At 44.9% G+C, this 22,645-nt stretch overlaps 2 protein-coding genes across 2 annotated transcripts in view; both read right to left on the bottom strand.

Moving 5' to 3' along the window:
• LOC137778181 (annexin A2-like) overlaps positions 1-22,645 on the bottom strand; it is a 368,470-nt gene that overhangs the window by 127,735 nt on the left and 218,090 nt on the right.
• VIT (vitrin) overlaps positions 1-22,645 on the bottom strand; it is a 95,960-nt gene that overhangs the window by 45,281 nt on the left and 28,034 nt on the right. The window contains exons 3-5 of the mRNA XM_068564153.1: positions 19,410-19,566; positions 12,535-12,668; positions 7,772-7,849 (exon numbers count right to left, since the gene is read on the bottom strand). Coding sequence (XP_068420254.1) covers positions 7,772-7,849; positions 12,535-12,668; positions 19,410-19,566 — 369 coding nt within the window. The remainder of the gene's footprint in view (positions 1-7,771; positions 7,850-12,534; positions 12,669-19,409; positions 19,567-22,645) is intronic.

The following is a 22,645-nucleotide window of genomic DNA, read 5'->3' as shown; positions in this document are numbered from 1 at the left end:
CCTTCTACATAGTTTGCTTAGCTTTTAGCTTGGTCCTGAATTATTACTGGGCTCAGGTTTACCCCTTGAATCTGGGAGGGCATGACACACACCCCTGGCCCAGGTCTCCAGCGCTCTCCCCTCACCCAGCTTAAAAGGTAGGAGATGGGCTCATACACAGGCATTCAGACAGAGCTACTAACTCTAAAAACCCCAGTCTTCCACTCTTCTAGCACATGGCAACACACAGTCTACCTACTGACCCAGCTCCTGGCTTCTCTGGCCCACGGGCTGTGGTCTGAGGCTGCTGGTGGTAGAGCCTGCAGATGGGGGTGGCTTTGACAAGGTGGTGTGGGTGCCTTCAGCTGCGGCGGTCCCCAGTACTTGCATCAGGGGGACTGGCTGTGCTGTTGTCCCGGGAGCTGATGGGCTCTGATAGGCTTTTGTGGTCTCACCTGTAAGAAAGTGGAATTACACTGGGTCTTACGAAACAGCCGGTAGGCTCTTCAGGGCAGAAAGAAACATTTCTTGAACACTAGCTATGAGCAAAGTCCTGTGCTAGCTGCTGTGGAGGAATGTACAATCTGGATGGAGGAATAAGCCAATAAACAAACCAAAGATGAAATAACAAAATACTTAAAAGACAGCTCCAAACAACATTAACATAGACAAGGCCGAACATGATTAACTGTCAAATTAATTTTCCATACACCAGAAGCAATGGTTCATGAACGTGTTTTTTTTTTGCTGTTTCAGTTAGTGTTGGCCTGGGGATAGGGCGTACTTTCAGGGCTTTCACTATTTTAGACAATGTGTCTTAGATGTGCTAGTTTAGATTTGGTTCATGACTAGCCGACTGACTCCTCTGGACCCCAGTTTCCTCATCTATAAAATGGGGTATCGGAACTAATTAGATGGTAAGGACCATCTAGATGATTCTTCTGAATTGTGCTCTTCATCCACGTGTGATGATTTAGATTGTTTTGGTAATTTTAAACGAGTCTGAATTTGTTAGGTTGAGGGCATGAGGACACGGGGCCCACTGGGCCTTGGCGTTGTATTGAGAACCGTGGGTCTGCGCCAGAAGGAGACAAAACATGGTCCCCAAAGTGAACGGCACCGCAGTCCTGGGAGGGAACAACAGCCACCAGCCACTTGTGTCTGCTGGACCCATGGCAGGTATGCCAACTTCTACACCTGTGCATCTCTATTAGTTTCCTGGGGATGCTAACAAATTACCATGTGCTCAGCGGCTTAAAACAACAGAAATTTATTCTCTCACAGTTCTGGAGGCTGAAAGTTGGAAATCAGTGTCACTGGACTAAGCTCCCTCCAGAGGCTCTAAGCTCCCTCCAGAGGCTCTAATCTGCTCCCTGTCTCTTGCATTTCCTGGTGGCTGCTGGCATTCCTTGGCTTGTGGCCCCACCCCTCCAGTCTTCAAGGCCAGCATCTTCAATTCTCCCTCTGCTCCATCTCCATGTGGCCTTCTCCTCTGTGTGGTCAAATCTCCCTCTGCCTCCCTCTTTTAAGGATACATGTGATTGCATCTAGTCTCTTCCACAACCCTGCCCCCAGACAATCCTGGATAACCTCCCCATCTAAAGATCCTTAACTTAATCACACCAGCAAAGCTCCCCTGCCTTCCTCCCCACGCCTCCTTTTTTGCTGTATAAGGAAACATTCACAGGTTCCAGGGATTAGGACATGGATATGTTTTCGGGGGTCATTTTTCAGCCTATGAGAGCATCCCAGCTCTAGCCTTAACTCTGCTTAGGGATGAAGCGTCTTTGGTCACAGAACAGCAGGTCAAGGGGGGTAGCATCTGAGATAGAAGGAGCTGCACTCTTCACGGGAACCACCCAACCTCCTCTTTGACATTGTACAGCATGCTGGGCAGTGTCAGACCACAGCCCTGTCCAGCCATGCAGACAGCTGTGAGGTGGCGTCGGGTGTTTGGACCCACTGCTCAGCACTGGCACCTGCTCATTTCCCCACCCTGACGCTATTACCTCCTGTGGGAGAGCAGGTCAGCACGCAGCGCCCTGGGATTGGGTTGGAGTTCGGCCATCCTGTCTGCTCTTGCAGGCATTAGCCCGGCAAGGCAGGAAGTGGATCCCTCATTTACCCTGATGTTTGCTAACAGTTGGTTGCCTTTAATGCCACCTGGAGACTGTGCCAGACAGATTGCTAAAGAGCTGGCAGCGGCCTCGGGGGTTCAGCCAGTCTTCACGCCATCCTTGGGCAAAACTAGTGTGATTTATGACATTTCCATTACTCTAAAGGAATTGAGCTTTCATAACAAGTCCTAGGGAAGTTTCTAATTTCTCTGAAGTACTCTTCTGTTATACCCTCTGGTAAATGCTACCAGGCAGTAATGCCTCTTTAGGGAGACGCAGGCCCAGGTTCATACAGGGAAAAGCCATTTAATAGAATCACTTGTATATTTTATGAAATAGGATATAATTACTAACTTGGAGAGAAATATATAAATAAACTGACAGTACATTTTACTTGCAAAGTATTAATTGAACCGCAATTAATTAAATTAAAAATAAAACTTCTACTTGGAAATAGTCAATATTTTTGCCACTTTAAACTCATTGGCTATGGAGGATCTGGATTATCTTTTTCTCACACCATTGGCTAATTCTGAGGTTTCTGAACCCCCCCCCCCCAGTTTGCCTTTGCAGGTATTGATTTGCTAGAGAGCAGATTAAATATCCTGAGGGCAGCCATTTATGTTACTTGCTTAGAACACAGATGTTTTCAAGCACATCATAAATTCAACCAACAGAGCCAAATCCCTGGTCTTCCACTATCTTCCACAGAAGACCTAGTCGTTTTTGCCTGCTCTCCTTCACAGAATATAACTGTCTTTAAGAGGGAAATAGAGAAGATACTCTACCCCAGTGCTTCCAGTTCCTTGCTGAGCATAATGCCTGATGTGACCCAAAGTGAATTCTTCACGGGACCAGGTTCTTTCTGAGCAATTTGAAATAAAACCACCAGAATAGTTTCTTCGTACAACCTCAGATACATGGAAGTTTGGTCTTTTTTCAACGATTTTCATGGGAAAACATTTCAAAACTTCCCTTAGACTCGTAACGTATTACTCTTTGGACAAGGTCAAGGACAGCTCCAGACAACCACCTTCTCAACAGCACCAGGAGGGCCTCCCAGCTTCCTACACCTGGTCATCCTTAGGATCACAGTGGAGGTGATCCAGGGCCCTATTCACAGAGATTCTGACTCACTGATCTGGGCTGGGCCTTGGAAATCTGATTTGAGAACCACAGCCAGCGCCAGGCTGGAGTCTTGGCTCCAGCCCTCACCAGCCTGGCCACTAGGCTTTCTTCAGCTTTCTGAACCTGGCTCCCTTTGCTGGAAAATGGGGATGGTCAGACCTACTTGGGGGACTGTTGTCACAGATAGAGGTCATGTCTGTAAGGGGGCCACACAGTGCTTGGCACATGGTAGGCCTTCGATAAATGACAGCTGCTGACATCATCGTGATATGCCTCCCTCTCTCCCAGTGGAAAACAGTGCTTTCAGTAGGTGTCAAATGTGAGGTGACTGAAGGAAACTGAAACCAGTTTAGCAGCAACACCTTGGGGTCAGAGCGACAGGGAAGGATTTGGCTCTTCCCATGAGAACTTATAACATGCCTCGGGGTTCTACATGAGGGCAGGAAACTTAATATTCACTGAGCATCTACTATGCACCTCTTTTACAGAAGCATTCGCATATGATATTAATCACAATCCTGAAAATGATCCAACTATTCCCATTTTTAAGACAAGGGACAGATTCTCCAAGAGGTCAAGGAACGAGTCTCAGGTCACATGGACAGCAGGTAGCAGAGCCAGGATTTGGACCCACATTTGTTTGATGCCAAGTTCCACACTTTCTCCCACAAAAGGGGAACAAAGTAGAAGTCATGAGTCACTTCAAGATTCCTGAATGCGGTTCCCCTCAGAGGGTGGCCTGAGGTCTCCAGAGTTCTGGTGAAGTAATCTTACTCCCAAGACAGGGTGAAGGGGTGGCCTTGGAGGGTGTTGGCAGTGAGGGCAGATGGTCCCTGAACAGTCAAACTTATTACAATAAACTTGGGCTTGATTTTCTTCCAGGGCAAGGGATGACCAAGGGGAGTCAGGAGGGGGTTTTCCTGACACTCTTGCTCAGCAAGAGTAAAGATTTACTTTCCCTTCTCTTGTTGCGGTGCCGGCAATGTGCCTTCTCAGCTTTGGGGGAACTTCTACAAACCGACACTTACCTGTTTTTATTGAGCTCAGAGTAGTTTGAGACTCCAGCCAAATACCAGCTGCCTGTTTAATGGTTGCTAACTGCCTTGGGAACAGCGTTTAAATCTCAGGAATGTGTTTTCTCAGCAGGAGCTGCACACGGCAAAGCAAGATGCATCCTATTTTGTGAGTGAGATAATTTCCCATGAAAGGGGGTTGTTATGCTTTGGGGGGGGGGGTCGTCCTAACCTGATTTACCTGTTCACTCACATTCTTGGAGAGATCAGGAAGTGTCTTGCAGGGGCATGCTGGGACCCGAGCAGCTGCTGGCCCTCACATCTTCATTTCTTCTGCTTCCTTCCATTTCTAAAGGAATTTTATCACTGAAGGAAGAGTAGCAACAAAGGGAGCCACCCTTTTACGGTTCTCATTGGAATTTTTTATTTGAATTGGTGAAACTCACTCCATGGTGGGACTGTCACTTGAAAGAGAGGTTCCTCTAATCTTGAAGCTGGATGAGACCCCAGTATCCCTTTTATGTTGGAATCCTTGTAGCTGAGCTCAGAGTCTGCCACAGAGCAGGTGCTCACTACATGGTTATTGAATGAGTGAGTGAATGAATGAACTTAATTTTTCAGGCTCTGACAACCATGAATAATCTTGTTATAGGAGGCTGATAGTGATACATGGTGATGGTGTCATCGAAGGTGGGATGTTTTGGTAGAGGGGACAGATGACAGTAGCAATGCCTGACAGTAGCAATGCCTGATGTTTTGCTAATTTTAAATGTACATAGCAGCATGGGAATTCCCTGGCAGTCCGGTGGTTAGGACTCTGCGCATTCTCTACTGAGGGCCCGGGTTCAATCCCTGGTCAGGGAACTAAGATCCCACAAGCTGAGCGGTGTGGCCAAAAAATATAAAATAAAATAAAATAAAATAAAATAAAATAAAATAAAATAAAATAAAAATAAAGTACGTGACAGCAAAGTGTGAGAAGGCGCCCTGGCTCATCCACACTCCTCATGGCTGTCAGTGAGTCAGGCCTGCTGGGGTGGGCAGTGCTAAGCTGGACCACGGTGCCTGGGGCAGATAGAGAAGTTTTGAAAACGATCTCTGCTATGGAGGACGTAGAAATCAATGGATTTTATCATCTAAGTCGTCATTTGGCTGTAGTTGTTTTCTCTCCCTTCCACCCCCTCTCCCTTCAACTTGACCTGCTTCGAGGGGATGCGATCAGAGTTTGAGTGCTGTAGGGGCCGGTCGGAGTGGGGTCCTTGGGCAGGGGCTGAACCTTATCTGAAACGGGGGTGACCCGGCACCCTGCCTCAGGGTCACTGTGTAGGACAGGTGTCTGACACAGAGAAAGCACTTGCTGATTGATGGCTTCAGTCACAGGAGGCTGTGCAGGACTCTTCCCGTTGTCCAGATTCTGGCTACGACTAAAGTCAGAGGGCCCCAGTCCCCCTTTCTGCATGAGGAGAGGTGCCACTGAACTTCCTATGGGTGGGGCTGTCCCAGCAGAACCTGCACCATCACCAACCCCACCTGACCCAGGCTCGTCAGCAGAGGGACAGGACCAGAAGAGGGGGAAGGGTCCGAGGCCACCTCGGGGGGAGAGCAGTGTTCAGGGTAAGAGGATATTCCCTTCCTTCCTTCACGCTTTGTCCTCCCCAAGCCAGACGAAGGGGCTTCAAGAGAACCTCTCATCAAGACCACGGGGCCTGCAGGGTGGGGGGGGGGGGGGCGGGGACAGGCCCTCGTTTCCCGCTGGCCTTTCTGAGCTGCAGCACCGACAGGCCCACCTGGCGCACTGCAGGAGCGGAGCTCAAAGAGGAAGTCTGGGGGTGTATTCTGGGAGTCGAGAAGTATTCCCCCTCTCACGGGAAAAACAGTGCTTGGCATGTGGTCCCTGAAGCTGGAGGGCTTCCTTGAACATGGGGTCTGTTCCTGAAGTGGGGGAGGGGTGCTGCTGGAGGGGCTCAGGAGGCCAAAGGTGAGGTGAGATGGGACAAGAAAGGCGACCAACCTCATCCCATCCTAGTTCTCCTCAGGCCCCAAAAGGGAAGAGGAGAACCCCAGGCACTCCTGTGGCTCCGTGTGAAGGAGCTGCTGCCAATGGATGGGGCCCCTAACTCAGAGAAAGAGACGGGGCCAGGATACAGCGGAGCACTGCCCCCAGCTCCAGACACCCACACACAAAACCTGCTGAGAAATCACTGAGAGCTTGGACAAGACAACAGGGAGGCCAGGGACACTCTCCATCCACCAACTGGCCAGCCACTTAAGGAGACCTCTGTCCCCTAGTCCTCTTCCCCAGCCCACACCAGAAGAGGACAGGTGACATCTCAGAAATGGTCCACAGGGCACCACCACCCGCTGCCAGCTTGTGGGCGGGGTTACGGAACAGGTGGTTCCTTGCAATAAAACAAACAAACAAAAACAGGTCTAGATTACTGGAATAATTAAGAAGTCATTAAAGATATAGTTGGAGAGGAACTGGGGTGGAAAAATGAAAAACATTCCCTATTTGAATGCTAAGGTACCTCAAATCAGGATTCATTATATACACTGAAATTAGCATAAGAAAACATAGGATAATGGTGTAAAGAGGGGTTTCTGAAGCTGGATTGTCCGGATCTGATTCTAAGCTCTGCTACTTACTTGCTGTGTGGCAAAGGGCAAGTTACTAAACTTCTCTGGTGCTGCATTTTCCTCAAACTGTAAATTAGGGCTAAGAACAGTACATACCCATGGTATTGTTGGGGTGAATAAATACAATAATCAGATAAAACTCTTGGAACAGTGCCTGGCACACAGTGAAAGCTCAGTAAACGCTAACTTTTATTGCCTATTCTTAAACCATATTCACCTTAAGTACATGAACAAAATCAGCTAGGTCTTCAACTTTCTGGAAGTAGTGTTAAATTCCACCATAAAACAACTCACAGCTTCTCTTTGTGTGAGAAATCAAAGCATACCTTCCCCCAGAAAAGACAATAATGCATAGTATAGTTCTTGCTTTCACACAGAAACCTAGAAAAAGGTATATTCCTGGCCTGAGTTTTACTGTACCCCCTTGGTGGTTCACAGGAAGCTGGGTCGGCACAACCTCACAGACTGTATTTTTGGCCTGGGTTGTTGAGGTGAGCTGCTTGCTGGTATCACATAATCCACATTGTCCTCTTTGCTTCCCTCCATTTCATACGTAAGTAGAGACAGTCTTTTCCCTTTCAGCTGCCAGGGAACATTTCCACACAGAATGTCATGTCATCTTCTAAAGTAACTATACAGTCGAATTCAGGGCAACAGTCATTCTGAATGAAAATGACACAAACTCAGAGATAATCTCAGAATTGCAAAGCAAAAAATAAAGCCTCACTCTTCAGCACATTGATTTCTGTGCCCATGTTCCTGGCATCTGTTAAAATATTACCGGAGTCAGTGGAGCTTGACCGGTTAAGTTGCTCATTTTTATCCTATCCCCTAAAACACAATATTGTCTGTTTACAAAATCAGAAGATTTAAATGAAATCACACGTGGACACTTGCCTGCTTTGGCAGCTGGGCTTTTAGATGATGAATATGTAAGAAATGATGGGTAGGTTACACCCTTTTGGGGTTTACCTTCTGCAAAAAAAAAAAAAAAAAAAGGAAAAAAACCACAACGATTTATTTCTAGAGCTAGAGGTTTTAGATGGTTGCATTCTGTTAAGTTGACTCCCTCCTGCTGATTTGTTTCTCTTGAGTTCAATGAAATCAGTCAGCCTCCACACCCCTCTCCCTTGCTGAATTGTTGATTACAATGAGAAAGTCAAGTGGCATTCTGTTTTCCTGTATCACCTATGTTTTATTAATGTTAGAAAGGAGGCAATAAAACCTCCATCAGAATTAACATGAGCAACCCTTATTTTGCCCATGAAGATGTGAACTGGAAGTGAAGTTTTCATACACGGGACTTTCTGAATGTTGAATCAGGTCAGTAGATGAATGGAAAAACCCTCCCCACGTTCTTTTCTCGGATGCTGAGAGCTCTGGCCATCGGCTGGCTATATGTGAACAGCAAACCTCTCACTTCCACAGACCCCGTGGGACCCATCTGAATTCCACGACACTAGAGAAACTTGAAAGTAGATAGAGATCGGCCTTGAAAATGACCATTTGTTGTCCACCCAGGGAGTGAAAGTTTAGATACCAGGCGAGGAGAAGAAATGCTAATGTGTATCAGGGAAACCACGGAGGCATAAAGAAGAAAAACGATCAGGGCTGGGGAGGCAAGCCGCAAGCCTGGTGTGACTGAACATGCCTGAGAAGGCTGCAGTTCGCAGTCCTCCTCTGCCAGGGAGTGCGGCTTGAAATTCCAGCAAGGAGCTTCATTCCACACGAAATGGAAAGTGTCACTAGAATGTAGAAGCCCCCCTGAGGCAGGCGATTTGTCTCACTTGGTGGCTGGTAAATCCCCAGGGCCTGGAGCAGTGTCTGGGATGTAGTAGATGCTCAATAAGAATAACAGAGGAATTATCTTAGTGCTTAGGTCTCTGTTAAAATTTAAATGCCCTTGGGAGGGGTCTCACCTGTTTTGCGATATTTACACCTGATAATGAAAGCATTTTAAACTCTCAACCTGAGGGAATATTTTTATAGGATGGGCTAGGGGAGGAGAGGTGAGGAGAGTCAAATGGGAGGTGGGAGGTGGAACATACTCTAGTGCCTGATTTCACCAAAGGTCCTCCTGGTACAAGGGATGGCAAGAGTCATGAGGCAGACAGAATAACAGGGTCTCAGGAGGGGCTTGGGATTGGGAGCAAGAAAATCTAGGTTTCCCTTTCTGTTTTACCCTTCATTAACTGCCTCAATCTCTGAGACTCTGGGTTCTTTTGGTATTTTTTGTTTTTTAATTCAGAAAATATGGATAATGCTGTGGACCAACTAACCACACAAAGTTGTAGGGATCTAAAGGTAAAAAAACAGTGAAGAAGTTTTGGAACTGTGTATCACCACAGAGATGCAAAGAAGTTATTCTGGTATTACCTATACATGTCACTCAAGGTGGGGAAGAGGCAAATGTTGGGGCTCATGGGAGTTACCTCATCTCACAAAAGCCACCTGGGAGCAGGGCTGGGTACCTGCACATCCTTGCCCTGGGCCGGCCCTGCTCCAGGTGAACAGTGAGTGAGGTTATTTCAGACCCAAGGAGGGTGCCTTGGCTGTGGGCCTCACTTTATCCACAGCGAGCGCCGCAGAGACACCGGCTCCCTCAGTTTCCTATTCTTCTCGCATCTAAAATCCTATGGTTCTCTCTATTTCTATTCAGAAGGAAAAGGAGCCTGAGCTCAGTTTTCTGCAATGTGGATGAGAGGACAAACGGGCAGCATTAGGAGGTCCTCGCTGGACCTTTCCCATCCCTGAACTGTGGAAAGATTGTGCTGAACAAAAACACACGTCCCCTCTCCTGCCCCCTCCCAGCCCGCCAAAGTGAATTAATTAAAGACGCATAGTGAAAACATGTGAAAAGTGGAAATAAAAAGCCTAGAGAAAAGTCATGGAGGCATCAGAGGCTTCAGAGAAGGACTCTGACACGATCCAGCAAAACTTGTTGGCCAGAAGCCTCCGGACAATGGAGACCCTGCCCTGGCCACCGCCAGCTGAGACCTGTAGCCGGCATTGCACTCTCCTAACTCATTCACTGGAGACCCCTAGCCATTGCAGAAGCACATGTGTTTATTATCATTGGCAGAAAGTGTTTCTGGTTAAATGTCACTAGGTTGAATGAGAGGACATGGAAGTTGAGATTTATAGGGAATAATCACAGCAGATTGACTTTCATTTAAAAAATCCAAAACATCTCTACTCTCATGGAATTAATTTTCCTTGTAAACCTCTGCTGGGATTCTTGGACTGCAGGCTAGGCAACAAAGATTGAAACCCTCTTATTTCGCCAGGAGCTACTTGGTAAACACCAAGGTGGAGATTATATGTCTATGATTGGCAAATTTGTATTCTAGACCTTAGCATTTTTATATGGCCCCAGTTCTGAATGTTTTGTTACAGGGCAAATCTTGCGGTACTGTGGTTGATAACCTCCCATTATTTGACATAGAAACCAGTGTAATTTGAACCCTATGTGTGCAGAATTCCACAGGTAAGAGGAAACAGGGATTGCTTAAATAGAGAAGAATCTTAAAAGGTCTGATAGCAGTCCTATTAAAACTCTGATCAATGGATAGTAGAGGTTGGGACATGGGGTGTCTAAAGGTGCAAAAAACCCACCCAGATTGGAAGGCCTGGTATATTATGAGACATTTCTCTTTTCCTTGCTTTAGTCTGGTCTTCCGTAGGTAGTTCTTTCTCAGGAGAGTCACATGGCTCCTGATTTTGTGGGGATGCCAGAAAAGTTTGCTAGAATGTAGTTTAAAATCCTGCAGTGCCTCTTTGGAGAAGATGGGAGATTCAAGGTCCAGTGTAGGGTAAGTATAAGGTGAGGATAGAATGTTGTGTTGTGCTCAAACGCTAATGAGGCATGTCAAAAGCTGGAAGGGCTCCCACTGGCCAAACCTGGAAATTTTGAGCAACAGGAAGAATAATGATGATAATAGACTATAACACATTGTACTTTAAAAAAACAATCTGTGAGTCCATAGTGGTACTTGAAAAAATTGTTGTGGAGAGAGGCGGGAAAGCCGTCTTCCTTGTGTAATAACACTAGCTAATAAATGTGGAAGAAATGACAGAATTAGAACAAATATAATTTTGCAATTTCTGATGTAATTCTTGCTACAGCAAGGATCATCGATAGATGTTAAAATCATTGGGTGAAATTTTGGAGGGAACAAGATATTCATGCTGTTTTGAAGTATCACCCTACAGGTTGCTATTAATTACAGAGTATCTTTACCATGAAGAGATACGGTAAAGTATCCAAGTAATCAAATTTAGCATCAGTGACAAATGGACAAAATGATATTATGTGTCTCCTGATATGGCCATTTGTGATACTACACAATGGATATGCTATGATACCACCTATGTATTATCCTTGACAAAATATTTAACCTGAATCCAACCATGAGGAAATAGCTGGACCTGTTTGTGGTCCAGACTGTGGGACATAGTACTAGATGACTGGCTGGGACTTCAAAAATGTCATCACTACTTATGACCAAAAAAGGAAGTGTGGTGGTAGACAGTTCTAGATTAAAGGAGACTAAATAGATATGACAACTAAATACAATGGATGATTTTTGATTGGATTGTAGATCCCCCCCCCCCAAAAAAGAAGAAGAAATTACTGTGAAGAATATTTGGGGGATAGTTGGATACAACTGAATAAGAACTTTTTCTTATTATTTCTTATTTATTAATATTTATTGATATTATTGTATCAATGTTAATGTTTTAGATGTGGTACTGTGGTTATTTAGGAAAATGTTTTAGCTCTTACCATACATGTGCTGAAGTATTAAGGGATAAAGTGTCATCATGCCCACAGCTTATTTTCACACAGTTCAAACGAAATATAAATAGATAGATAAAGCAAGTATAGCAAAATATTAACAATTGGTGAATCTGGGTGAAGAGAATATGGTATTCATTGTACTATTCTTTTAATTTTTCTGTAAATTTATAAGTTTTCAAAATAAAAAGTTAGGTTGGGGAAATTCACAAAAATAAAAAGAGGGGAGCAGGCAGGTCATGATGATAGTACAAAGACCTTGGTTATCTTTTTACTGTGAAATAACACAGCCATGAGTTCATTGATATTACCTCTTTGGAAGAGGGGAAAAAAAAAAAAAAAAGAGTGAAAATGATTGTCTATAAAAGCCTGTGGAGCCAGATAGTGAGAATGGACTAAACAGTGAAACAATTAATTAAAAAAAAGAAATCTCAAATAAAATTGTAGCTCAGTGTTCTAAAAACCTGTCCCTATCTATCCATTTACCAGAATTCTCAAGGAATAAGCTTCCAGATATGAGGCACATTTGACATAACTAAAGGAGTAGTTCAAAAATCCAGTTATTAAATGTAATTCACTTAATTAAAAGTTTGATTGGACTTACTGATAGCTGCTGTGTGTTTAAAATGAGTAATTGGAGCCTTTTAATATTTCCAGATTTTGTAGTGATTTATCACTGTAATTATAATTCATTGTTTCATGATCTTAACTGTCAGAAGAACTAATGCTTCAGATTTTTATGAAATGAGGTGGGCCATAAACTAAAACTAATGGCACACTGAAAAGAGCACATTTCATCCCGTGAGGTCACTTAACCGAAGTGCCAGTTGTAGGGCAGCGTTTCTCCAGGGTGTGGGCATACCTGAGACGACAAAGGATTCTCTCCATCGTGGAAGGGATAACGACTGGACACCATTGGAGTAACTCCCTTTATAGCCAGACTGTCCAGCAACTTTCCGAACAAGTATTTTCCCTCCTGAGTTATCGAGCACACCACTGTGAAGAGAAAAAAAAAATTTTTTTTGAAGAAAGAACAGAAAAATATTGTTTGACATATAACAGACTTTGAAACCAGCCACCATCTTTATTTTTTTTCTTGTTCTACATGTTATACATTTAAAAAAATTTATTGGAGTATAGTTTATTTACAGTGTTGTGTTAGTTTCAGGTGTGCAGCATAGTGATTCAGTTACACATATACATATATTCATTCTTTTTCAGATTCTTTCCCTATATAGGTTATTACAGAATATTGAGTAGAGTTCCCTGTGCTATACAGTGGGTCCTTGTTGGTTATCTAATTTATATATAGTAGTGTGTATATGTTAATCCCAAGCTCTTAATTTATCCCTCTCCCCTTTGGTAACCATAAGTTTGCTTTCAAAATCTGTGAGTCTGTTTCTGTTTTATAAATAAGTTCATTTATATCATTTTTAAAAAATTAGATTCCACATATGGGTGATATCATATGATATTTGTCTTTGTCTGACTTAGTTCACTTAGTATGATAATCTCTAGGTCCATCCATGTTGCTGCAAATGGCATTATTTCATTTTTTTTTTATGGCTGAGTAATATTCCATTGTATATGTGTACCACATCTTCTTTATCCACCCCTCTGTTGATGGACATTTAGGTTGCTTCCATGTCTTGGCTATTGTAAATAGTGCTGCAATGAACATTCTCTTTCTCAAGATTGCTTTGGCTATTTGGGGTCTTTTGTGTTTCCATACAAATTTAAAAAATTTTTGTTCTAGTTCTGTAAAAAATGCCATTGGTAATTTGATAGGGATTGCACTGAATCTGTAGATTGTCTTGGTGGTCTAGTCATTTTGACAATATTGATTCTTCCAATCCAAGAACATGGTATATCTTCCCATCTATTCGTGTAATTTTTGATTTCTTTCATCAGTGTCTTATAGTTTTCAGAGTACAGGCCTTTTGCCTCCTTAGGTAGGTTTATTCCCACGTATTCTTTTTGATGCCATGGTAAATGGGATTGTTTCCTTAATTTCTCTTTCTGATCTTTCCTGATTAGTGTATAGGAAAGCAAGAGATTTCTGTGTATTAATTTTGTATCCTGCAATTTTACCAAATTCATTGATGAGCTCTAGTAGTTTTCTGGTAGCATCTTTAGGATTTTCTATGTATAGTATCATGTTATCTGCAAAGAGTGACAGTTTTACTTCTTCCTTTCCAACTTGGATTCCTTTCATTTCTTTTTCTTCTCTGATTGCCGTGGCTAGGACTCCCAGAACTATGTTGAATAAAACTGGTGAGAGTGAACATCCTTGTCTTGTTCCTGATCTTAGAGGGAATGCCTTCAGCTTTTCACCATTGAGAATGATATTAGCTGTGGGTTTGTCATATATGGCCTTTATTATGTTGAGGTAAGTTCCCTCTCTGCCCACTTTCTGGAGAATTTTTATCATAAATGGGTGCTGAATTTTGTCAAAAGCTTTTTATGCATCTATTGAGATGATCATATGGTTTTATTCTTCAGTATGTTAATATGGTGTATCACACTGATTGATTTACAGATATTGAAGAATTCTTGCATCCCTGGGATAAATCCCACTTGATCATGGTGGATGATCCTTTTTTTTTAAATTTTATTTATTTATTTATTTTTATTTATGGCTGTGCTGGGTCTTCGTTTCTGTGCGAGGGCGTTCTCCAGTTGCGGCGAGCGGGGGCCCCTCTTCATCGTGGTGCACAGGCCTCTCACTATCGCGGCCTCTCTTGTCGCGGAGCACAGGCTCCAGACGCGCAGGCTCAGTAGTTGTGGCTCACGGGCCTAGTTGCTCCGCAGCATGTGGGATCTTCCCGGACCAGGGCTCGAACCCGTGTCCCCTGCATTGGCAGGCAGATTCTCAACCACTGCGCCACCAGGGAAGCCCCAAGCTCGTACATTTTTAAAAGCAAATTTTTCCTTTTATTTTGGGCTAGGGAACGAAGGTGTGTAGCTTAATTAAACTCATTTAAAAGAGTCCCCAAAGGCTGGAAATTGTTTCTTTAATTTCTAGGATTTTGAAGGTTTTAGATCTTGATGTGACAGTAACTGACATATCTAACTCTTTGCCTCCATTGAAGCAGGGGCTCCAGTATGTCATTTCCTTGCCCCAGAGCCTAACACGGCTCCCTTGGGTATCTGTAATCTACAGCACAGGGGAGCTAAAAAAGTTCTTAGATTTGTTCCCATCAACACCCTTCCTTCCCTACAGGAATGAGCGTTGCCATTTCCTGCCCTCCCACCTTCATGGTGAGTCAACAACTTTCAACACTCAACTTCCCAACAACTTGGAAAGAAAGTGATAATAATACTTGACATGTAAAGCCCTTAATTGCTTTAGAATCATCCCCACTAATGGATCTCACTGAGTTCTCCTAGCAAACCTACTGGCTGTGGAGCAGAGGGAATGCTGTTATTCCCACTTCACAGAGACAGGCTTAGACAGGTCGAGGGACTCACTCCAGATTTCGTAACTTCTAAATTGCAAGGTAGGGATTTGAACCCAGGTCTAAATGACCTGGAACACTGGGTTTGCCCCACTTGGTCACAGTTGCCTCTCAGGGTTCAAAAGCCATGGGCATCTCCCAACACCAAGTCCTCATCCCTCCATCATGTCTTTGCAACCCTGCCTGCCCTTCTCCAGGCAGCTCTCAGTCAGGACCCCTCACTTCTCCCAGCTGCAGCGTGGCCGGCCTCTTCTCTCCTGACGGCCCACTTGATTCCCGCTCCTGTGGCTCTGTTCATGCTGTTCTTTGCTCTGGAGAACCTGTGCCTTCTCTCCAACACCTCCTTCTCCATGACTTTGCTATGCCCCTTCCTAACAGTGCCTTCGAATCTTGTCTTTCCATTGAGACTCTGATTTTATGTGGTCTTGTGCTACTTCCTAAAAATTCCTTGAGTTAACTTTGTCTCCCAACTAGATTAGAAATTTTCTTATGGGAAGACAGTGGTTTTGCTTCTGCATTAGAAGGCCTGTCGGTGTGCGGACACCACTCATGCTGGCTTGGGAAAGCCAGTTAGGCTTCAGGATTGTGCCGGTTCATTTCACAATGGTAGTTTGAAATCAGCCACAGTGGGAGTATTTATGCCACAGATGTTGGTAAATCAGCACTCCCCAGCCCTCCACTTAGGAGGGCTGGTTGGTGAACCTTTACCACCACACCACTGTCATAGGCTGAAAATACAGATTATTTTTTAAAAAATTACCCCGATTATCCCATGGTCCCTAACTGATAAGTGGGGGAAACAGAAATAGCTCTTATCTTTTTACTTCCCCCCTGGAGAAATTATTCTGCCCCTGGATTTATACTCCATTGTATTGAGGAAATGTTCGTGCACTCATTCTTGTTTAAAAGTCAGAAGCGCTGTAGCTGCCACTCAGAGTGGAAAGAGGGGCTGAGCTTCCCTTTGCTCAGGCTGTTTAAAGGGAATGGGGTGGGCCCAGGGGGTTCTCAGGCTGGACGGGGAGGCTGAGATCCCTTGTGACAGTGATATAAGACCCAAAACCCAGACTTTGGGAAAGGCATGGAAACAGAACTCTTGTCTTCTCATGAGATTTTCCTGTTGCAGAAGAGAGTGATGCCTTGTGAATGGACTTCACTGGAGGCCGTGCACGTTCCCACACATTGTCCTAGAGGAGGGCAGATCCTGGGGCAGTCAGTGGTCTATCAACTCCAGGAGGCGACAGAAATCCCAGGGGAGGAATGCACCGGATGCTTGTTCACCACAGGAGATACCAGAGGAGGGAGAGAGCCTGAAAGGCTGTGGTTGTACTTATGAAGCAGATGGGGGCTCAGAGCCATGGTAGTTTGGAGAATTTATATAAATGCGACCTCATGTGTACCCTCATTGAGGTGGAGGCACTTCCTATATATTCTCTCAAAGAACAAAACCAGTTCCACTCCTTCGCATTCCTCAGACACACTGCATGATGCTGAACATGGCTTTGAGGTTCACCTCCTCCCTGACCCTGGTACCAGGGCACTGGGATAATCTGAGGGTCAGCTTCGTGGCTCAGAGAAAAGGGACTGCCCACAACGAGGCAGGTTTTGAATGGCTGCCATTCTCAAGGTGGGCATCTGGTCAGAAATCCATGCTCTGCATGGAGATGGCCTCTTCGTTGTCCCATCTCAGAGAACTCTCCCCTCTCTCCAGGCCTTGGTCCCACTTTAAACACAGAAATTAGTTCAGGATAAGATTGAGCCAAAATATGATGCCTCAAATATGTTCATTATCCCTTTGGTTTGAAAGAATCAAGGGGATCACTCATAATAAGGCATCTGATTGTCATACTTTGTATGAAATTTAAATCCTTTAAGCTAAATCTGAATTTCGAAACCAAAGTGTGCTCTCTCCAGTTTCCCAGTTCTGACTGCAGGGGGACTCTGGCAGGACAGTGATGGGAGGTCCTTCACACATTTTCCACTCTATTTTCTGTCTTAAATCCTGCCTTCTAAAAACAGACTCCTTCTGTTTGTGAAAAACGGAACTGGTATTATCCAAAATTCCTATCTGTTTTCCCTTAAGACCTCTATACCTCCTCCTTATGGATAGTGACTCCTTCTTTCCAAACAGTTTCCTACAGTATCAGTCACTGGTCCAGGAAGCTACAAGGCATTCCATTGCTCCAGCAGCGAATCTTGTTTCTTGAAACAGTCAGACTCTTCTCCTCTGTCCCTCCCCCCTGATCTATATTCTTGCCAGATAGTTCCTATGCTCCAACCCAAATGCTGGGATTGCTGAGTCCTGGTCCTTGTCAATGCCCTTCTTAATTTCTCTCTAGAGGTGTGTCCGTTCGTCATAAAACCCTTTCCCAACTCTGACCGCCCCATCACGTCCTCACGTCCTCTCAGTTCTTATGTAAATGTATCACCTGGGCTCAGGGCTGGAAGTCAGGGGACACAAGTTCTAGTCCTGGATGTGCAACTAACTAGCAACTTAATTAACTTCCCTATGCCTCCCTTCCTCTTCTAACAACTGGGGATGCTAGCAGCAGCCTCATAGGGCTGAGATGATGCTAGAAGGAGAGGATCTCAGTGTAAGGGGTTACTGTCATTATGATGACATCTTGGTGAGCTCACATTAACTTGTGTGGCTCTGTACCTCACAGGACCAAGGAAAGTTAAGAGAGAGCCAGCAAATGCCAGACGAAGCAAGTGCCAACCATCTCAGACCACAGTTGGAAAAATACAGGCAGCCTTAAGACGGGCTCGGCCTCTGTAACATATGTCAGTGTCTACACAGACACAGACAGGAGCGTGCTAATGGTGTTGGCGGAGCTGTATTGGCATGCACATGTGTGTGTCAGGGTGTGTGTGAGCACGCACATGTGTGTTCTAGCACATGTGGGAGGCATGCATATGCGTACAAGTGATTGTGTGGAGGCATGCACATGTTCACGTGTAGATCTGCATATCAACTTGATGCACAAAATTGATTTCAGAGTGAAAACAAAATATTTTTATTACACAGTTTGGAGTTAAGGCACAGCATTTGGTGTTTTGTTCTTTAACATTCCTCTATATATCCTTAGTAGAGCTTTTGTATTCCCACTCCCATTGAAAAATCAGGTGGCTGTTCATCTCTTTGGCTGATGGGGAAAAGAGTATGGCTGACGAAGTCTATTAGTAAGTCTTAAATCTTATTTTAGGCATAGATTTTTTTTTTTTTTTTACTTCTTCCCCAAATTTCAGAGAGGCTACTGACTAGAGACCTTGAAAAGGAATGAGTTTTATGTCTCCCCTCTCTCTGGCGGAGATACAACTGAACAATCAAGTGACTGGCATGCAAGTAAAGAAAAGGAAGAAGATACCGGAAGCCTGAATAATTGAGAAACTTCATCAGTATCCAGCAGCCAACCACTGACTTTGAGCCATATCTCAAAGTAGTGCTGGCTGGTGAATAGAAGTGGGGGGGCTGGACTTGAGTTCCAATCCCCACTCGGATACTTTTTAACGGTGTGGCTTTAGAAAGGCTATTCAACCTCTCTTCACCTTTAAGAGGTCGACAACAACGGTGGTAGATACTGCACAGGGCAATGGTGAGGGCCGAATTAGATAACACAGGTGGAGTGCTTGACACATACCCATTATCAAAGATATTAAGCAAACATGCATTTCCCTGGGTTTTGGCTCTAAGCCTAAGCAAAAGAGGTGTGAGGCTTCTGTGAAGGTCGCTATTGCCTTTCCTCATTTAGGCAGTGACGTGGTCCAAAGCATGTCATGCCTCCTGTCCTCCTTCCCGGATCCCCCATCAACGGCTGACCAGGCAGGACCCCCTGTCACCCTCCTTCTCACTTTTCCTGTTCCTATTTGTCTCCAGGTCATCAACTGGAGCTGTGACATTTCTTCTCTAAACTTCTGGGCCTTCCTTAGTCATGTCCCTGTTATCTCCTTGCTCAGCGCATACAGGTAAAAATAAAAATGCTTTACATCATCAAGAACTTTGGTTTCCTCATTATGAACACAGAAGAGTAGGATTTTCCCTCCCACCCCCACCCATTAAGGTGTAAAGAGAAGTCAGTCCTCCTTTCCAGAGAGATCTGAAAGGAGATCCAGGACCATGCACAGATTCTGGGTCACCCCGTGGGATAGGGCTGCCAGATAAATACTTAATGGGTGCTCCATTAAGTTTGTTTGTTCTTGCTTGCTAATCAGGCAACCCTGCACCGGGGGCTCCCTGCCCACACCCCGATTGCTCATGCTTAAGAAGCTCAGTGCTACCCACCTGTGAACCGCAGCGCCACACACGCTGGAGTAGGATGCATAGACGTCAGTGCCATAAACGTGGTACCTGGGGTCTTGGCATCCTGCTGGACATTTCACAATGAACTCGGGTTTGATTATCTTTCCAGCTCTCACATCACAGTTGATCTGAGGCACAGCTGGGAATGCAAAATGAGGTCAAGATTACACCTTGTGGTATCAGCTTATATATGGGGTGACTGTTAGGTCATAACTATTCATTTACTTAATCTCTGAAAGCCAGAGCCTGAGCTGACCCTGGATCCCCTCCGTATAATGAAAGCAAAGAGGTAATTAGGACACTCCTCAGACCAAAAGAGCAATCACCATCCACTGCACTTAACCTGCTGAGAGCAAGAACAAGAGGCTCATTCCTGTGCTTATTCGAACAATTAATTAATTGAAGAAGAGAACGCTGGGAAAAGACCTGCCTCCAGTGGTCAGAAACGTCAGCCTGAGTCCGCGATTAGAGAATACTGGTTTTTCAGTTGCTCTGGAGCTAGCCCAGGAAAAGAGGAAACTCTCAGAAAACCTCGCAGGAGGAAGAAAGGTATTCGGAAAGGGCAAGCGAGAGAGCATGGGCCTTGCGTCGGGACCAGCCGGGACAAGGTGGGCTGCTGCAGCAGAGGCCCCGGGCTGGAGCCTGTGGGGAGCCTGGGGATGGGCAGGGCTGGGACAGGTGAAGGAGGCTTGAGTGCTTGTGTTCTGCGCGGGAGGTGGGACTCGATGGAGGGTGTTTGGACAGGGGAGATAGATAATGAAAGTGATCTTTTGTCTCGGTCCTAGAGGCTGGGTCCTAGCTCCAGGGTCAAGATGGGAGTGATCTTTCCTCATCCGCCTCCACACTCGGTGGAAAGCTGGGGGACTGCCCTGCTAGGCATCCAGGGGAAGCTCATTCATTCTGTCCTCCCTCCTCTCCGGCTTGGTGACGCCATTGACAGGCTAGCAGCATTCACTAGGCAAGGCTGCTGGAGCCCGAAGCGTGCTTAGGGATGAGACAGTGTAGATGCTCTAGTGGCAGTACCTAAAAGGGGGTGTGGCTGCATCTTCCCTGAAAAAAATTTCCCTCAAAAACTCCTGAATGAAAAGGTCTCCTAGAGGATCCTATATTGATGTCTGGGAGCTAGGAATAGATCCTCTAGAAGGGACTCTGAAACATAAGCACTATTCAAAGAGTAAGCAGGCTCAGGAGGGATCTGGAAACCACCAGATGGGAGGGCTGCCTGGCGGAGATGGGGTGTTTGGCCATAAGAAGGCGAGCATTTGGAGGCAAATATAGCTGTCTTCACACGTAGGACTGTCGTGTGCTATGACATCAGAGGACTGAGCTAGAACTAAGGGGGAGATTTTCTATGGAGGCATTTTTTGCCAAAAAGAACTTTCTAGTAAATGAAGTTGCCCTTGAAGGAAGGGGCTGGAAGTATGCAAGCAGGGACTGAAGAGTTGAAGAGGGGATGTCTCCACTGGGTGGGAGGTAGAAAGAAAGCCCCGCCCAGTGGTAAGAGCCTGTGATTACAAACATGGATTCAGGATCTCTGCCAGGCCACCCATCCTCTAACTGGGTTACTGAGATGGTCTCAGAGTTGTTAATAGCTTCCAGCTGTATCCAAAATGCACTTTTTTTTTTTTTAACCCTTATGTATCTGAATGGAGCAGAGTTGCATTTCATTCAGACTGGAGAGAGAACTAAAGTTAGAACTCCTGCTCTTTTCCTAACACCCCTCCCAGACAATCTTGGCCACGCAGGGCTGGGCCAGCATGGAAGTCTTTCTCCTGGGAGCCCGAGGGCTGAGTGTGATCACAGGCTAAAACAATTTGTGGTCCACATTAGGGAGGGAAGCGCTGCGCTTAAAATGGTTTTGTGGTTTCGTTCTTCCCACCACAGGCTGCTTCCTCTCCAAAGTTATTTTCTTTTTATCTTTCATTCTTTTAAACCCTGATACTCAAGGCTGCATTGACTATTTTGAGTCTTGGATTATTGTTCTAAAATGCCAGTTTTGGGACTGAAGATGCCTGTGTAGTCTCTCCTTAAATTAGTTAATTGTTGGATCACTGGGTGTAACTAAATGCTTTCAGCTCTCCTCCCTTCCACAGATCACTGCCCCACTCCCGAATGCATCTCCTCCCTTAGATGTAAAGAAAATGGAAGCATTCCTTCTCAGCTCTTAGTTACGTGAAATAGGAAGGGACGAGCTCTGTGACCTGGGATTCAATTTGGATGTGACTTTGTCACCCTGAGAGTTTGGATCTCCTGGTAGGCCAACCCAACTCTTCTGGAGTTGTAAACTAGCTCTATCTAGAAGCTTATTGCATGAGTGTCATACAATGATCCAACCTATTGCAAGAAAGGTGCAGATGCAGTAGAATTTTCCATGAAATAGTTGGTTTAAAAAGACAAGGGGAAAAGTGTCGCATGGGAATATTTTGCTTCCGGCTAATCAATTCCCACCCCTCCCCACCCCGCCCCTTCCTGTAGGGGGAATTTGTTTTTTGTTTTTCTTTTTGCTTTGTCTTGTTTTTACAAAGGCCTGGGCAAGCCCTTAAATAAGATCTGCTGCTTTATCTGCACCCAGCTGGATTAGAAAACTTGGTGAATTAGCTCATCCCACGGGGTGGGGGGCTGTAAAATGATATCAAGCACATATGCTCATGCACTTTGGAAGAACAGGGTACAATGACAAAGTTGGCTAAAGGTCAAATATTTGTTCAATTTGTACAGAAAATTCAGCTGGAGAGAGTGAGCTAATTACAATTTCAGAGTAATTGCCAAAATCATTGGAAAGTGTAATGTCTAAATCCAGCTGGCAAGAAGCAGCGTCTGCATCTTTTTTGGCTGCTTTTCTTTGAGTATATGGAAACCACGATTTATTCTTTTACAGTATTTTCTCAGTTATTTGTGAAGTAGTCTGTTTTCTTATAACCTTCCAGGAATCTTCCACCCATCCACTTAAAGCCGAAATGATTTATCTTTGCATTTACTCTGAATACATTTGAACTATTCCATCTTACAGCTTAGGTCTTCCTTTTCTCTCTCTTTCTCTTCTGTCGTATAGGTTCATTTTCTTTCTCTCTCTCTTTTTTTTTTTTGACATCTTTATTGGAGTATAATTGCTCCACAATGGTGTGTTAGTTTCTGCTTTATAACAAATGAATCAGCTATACCTATACATGTATCCCCGTATCTCCTCCCTCTTGCATCTCCCTCCCACCCTCCCTATC

Source organism: Eschrichtius robustus, chromosome 15 (genome assembly GCF_028021215.1).
Source record: "Eschrichtius robustus isolate mEscRob2 chromosome 15, mEscRob2.pri, whole genome shotgun sequence".
NCBI classification, from domain to species: Eukaryota; Metazoa; Chordata; class Mammalia; order Artiodactyla; family Eschrichtiidae; genus Eschrichtius; species Eschrichtius robustus.
The sequence above is the reverse complement of the archived record's forward strand: the minus strand, read 5'-3'. Positions and strand labels throughout refer to the sequence as shown.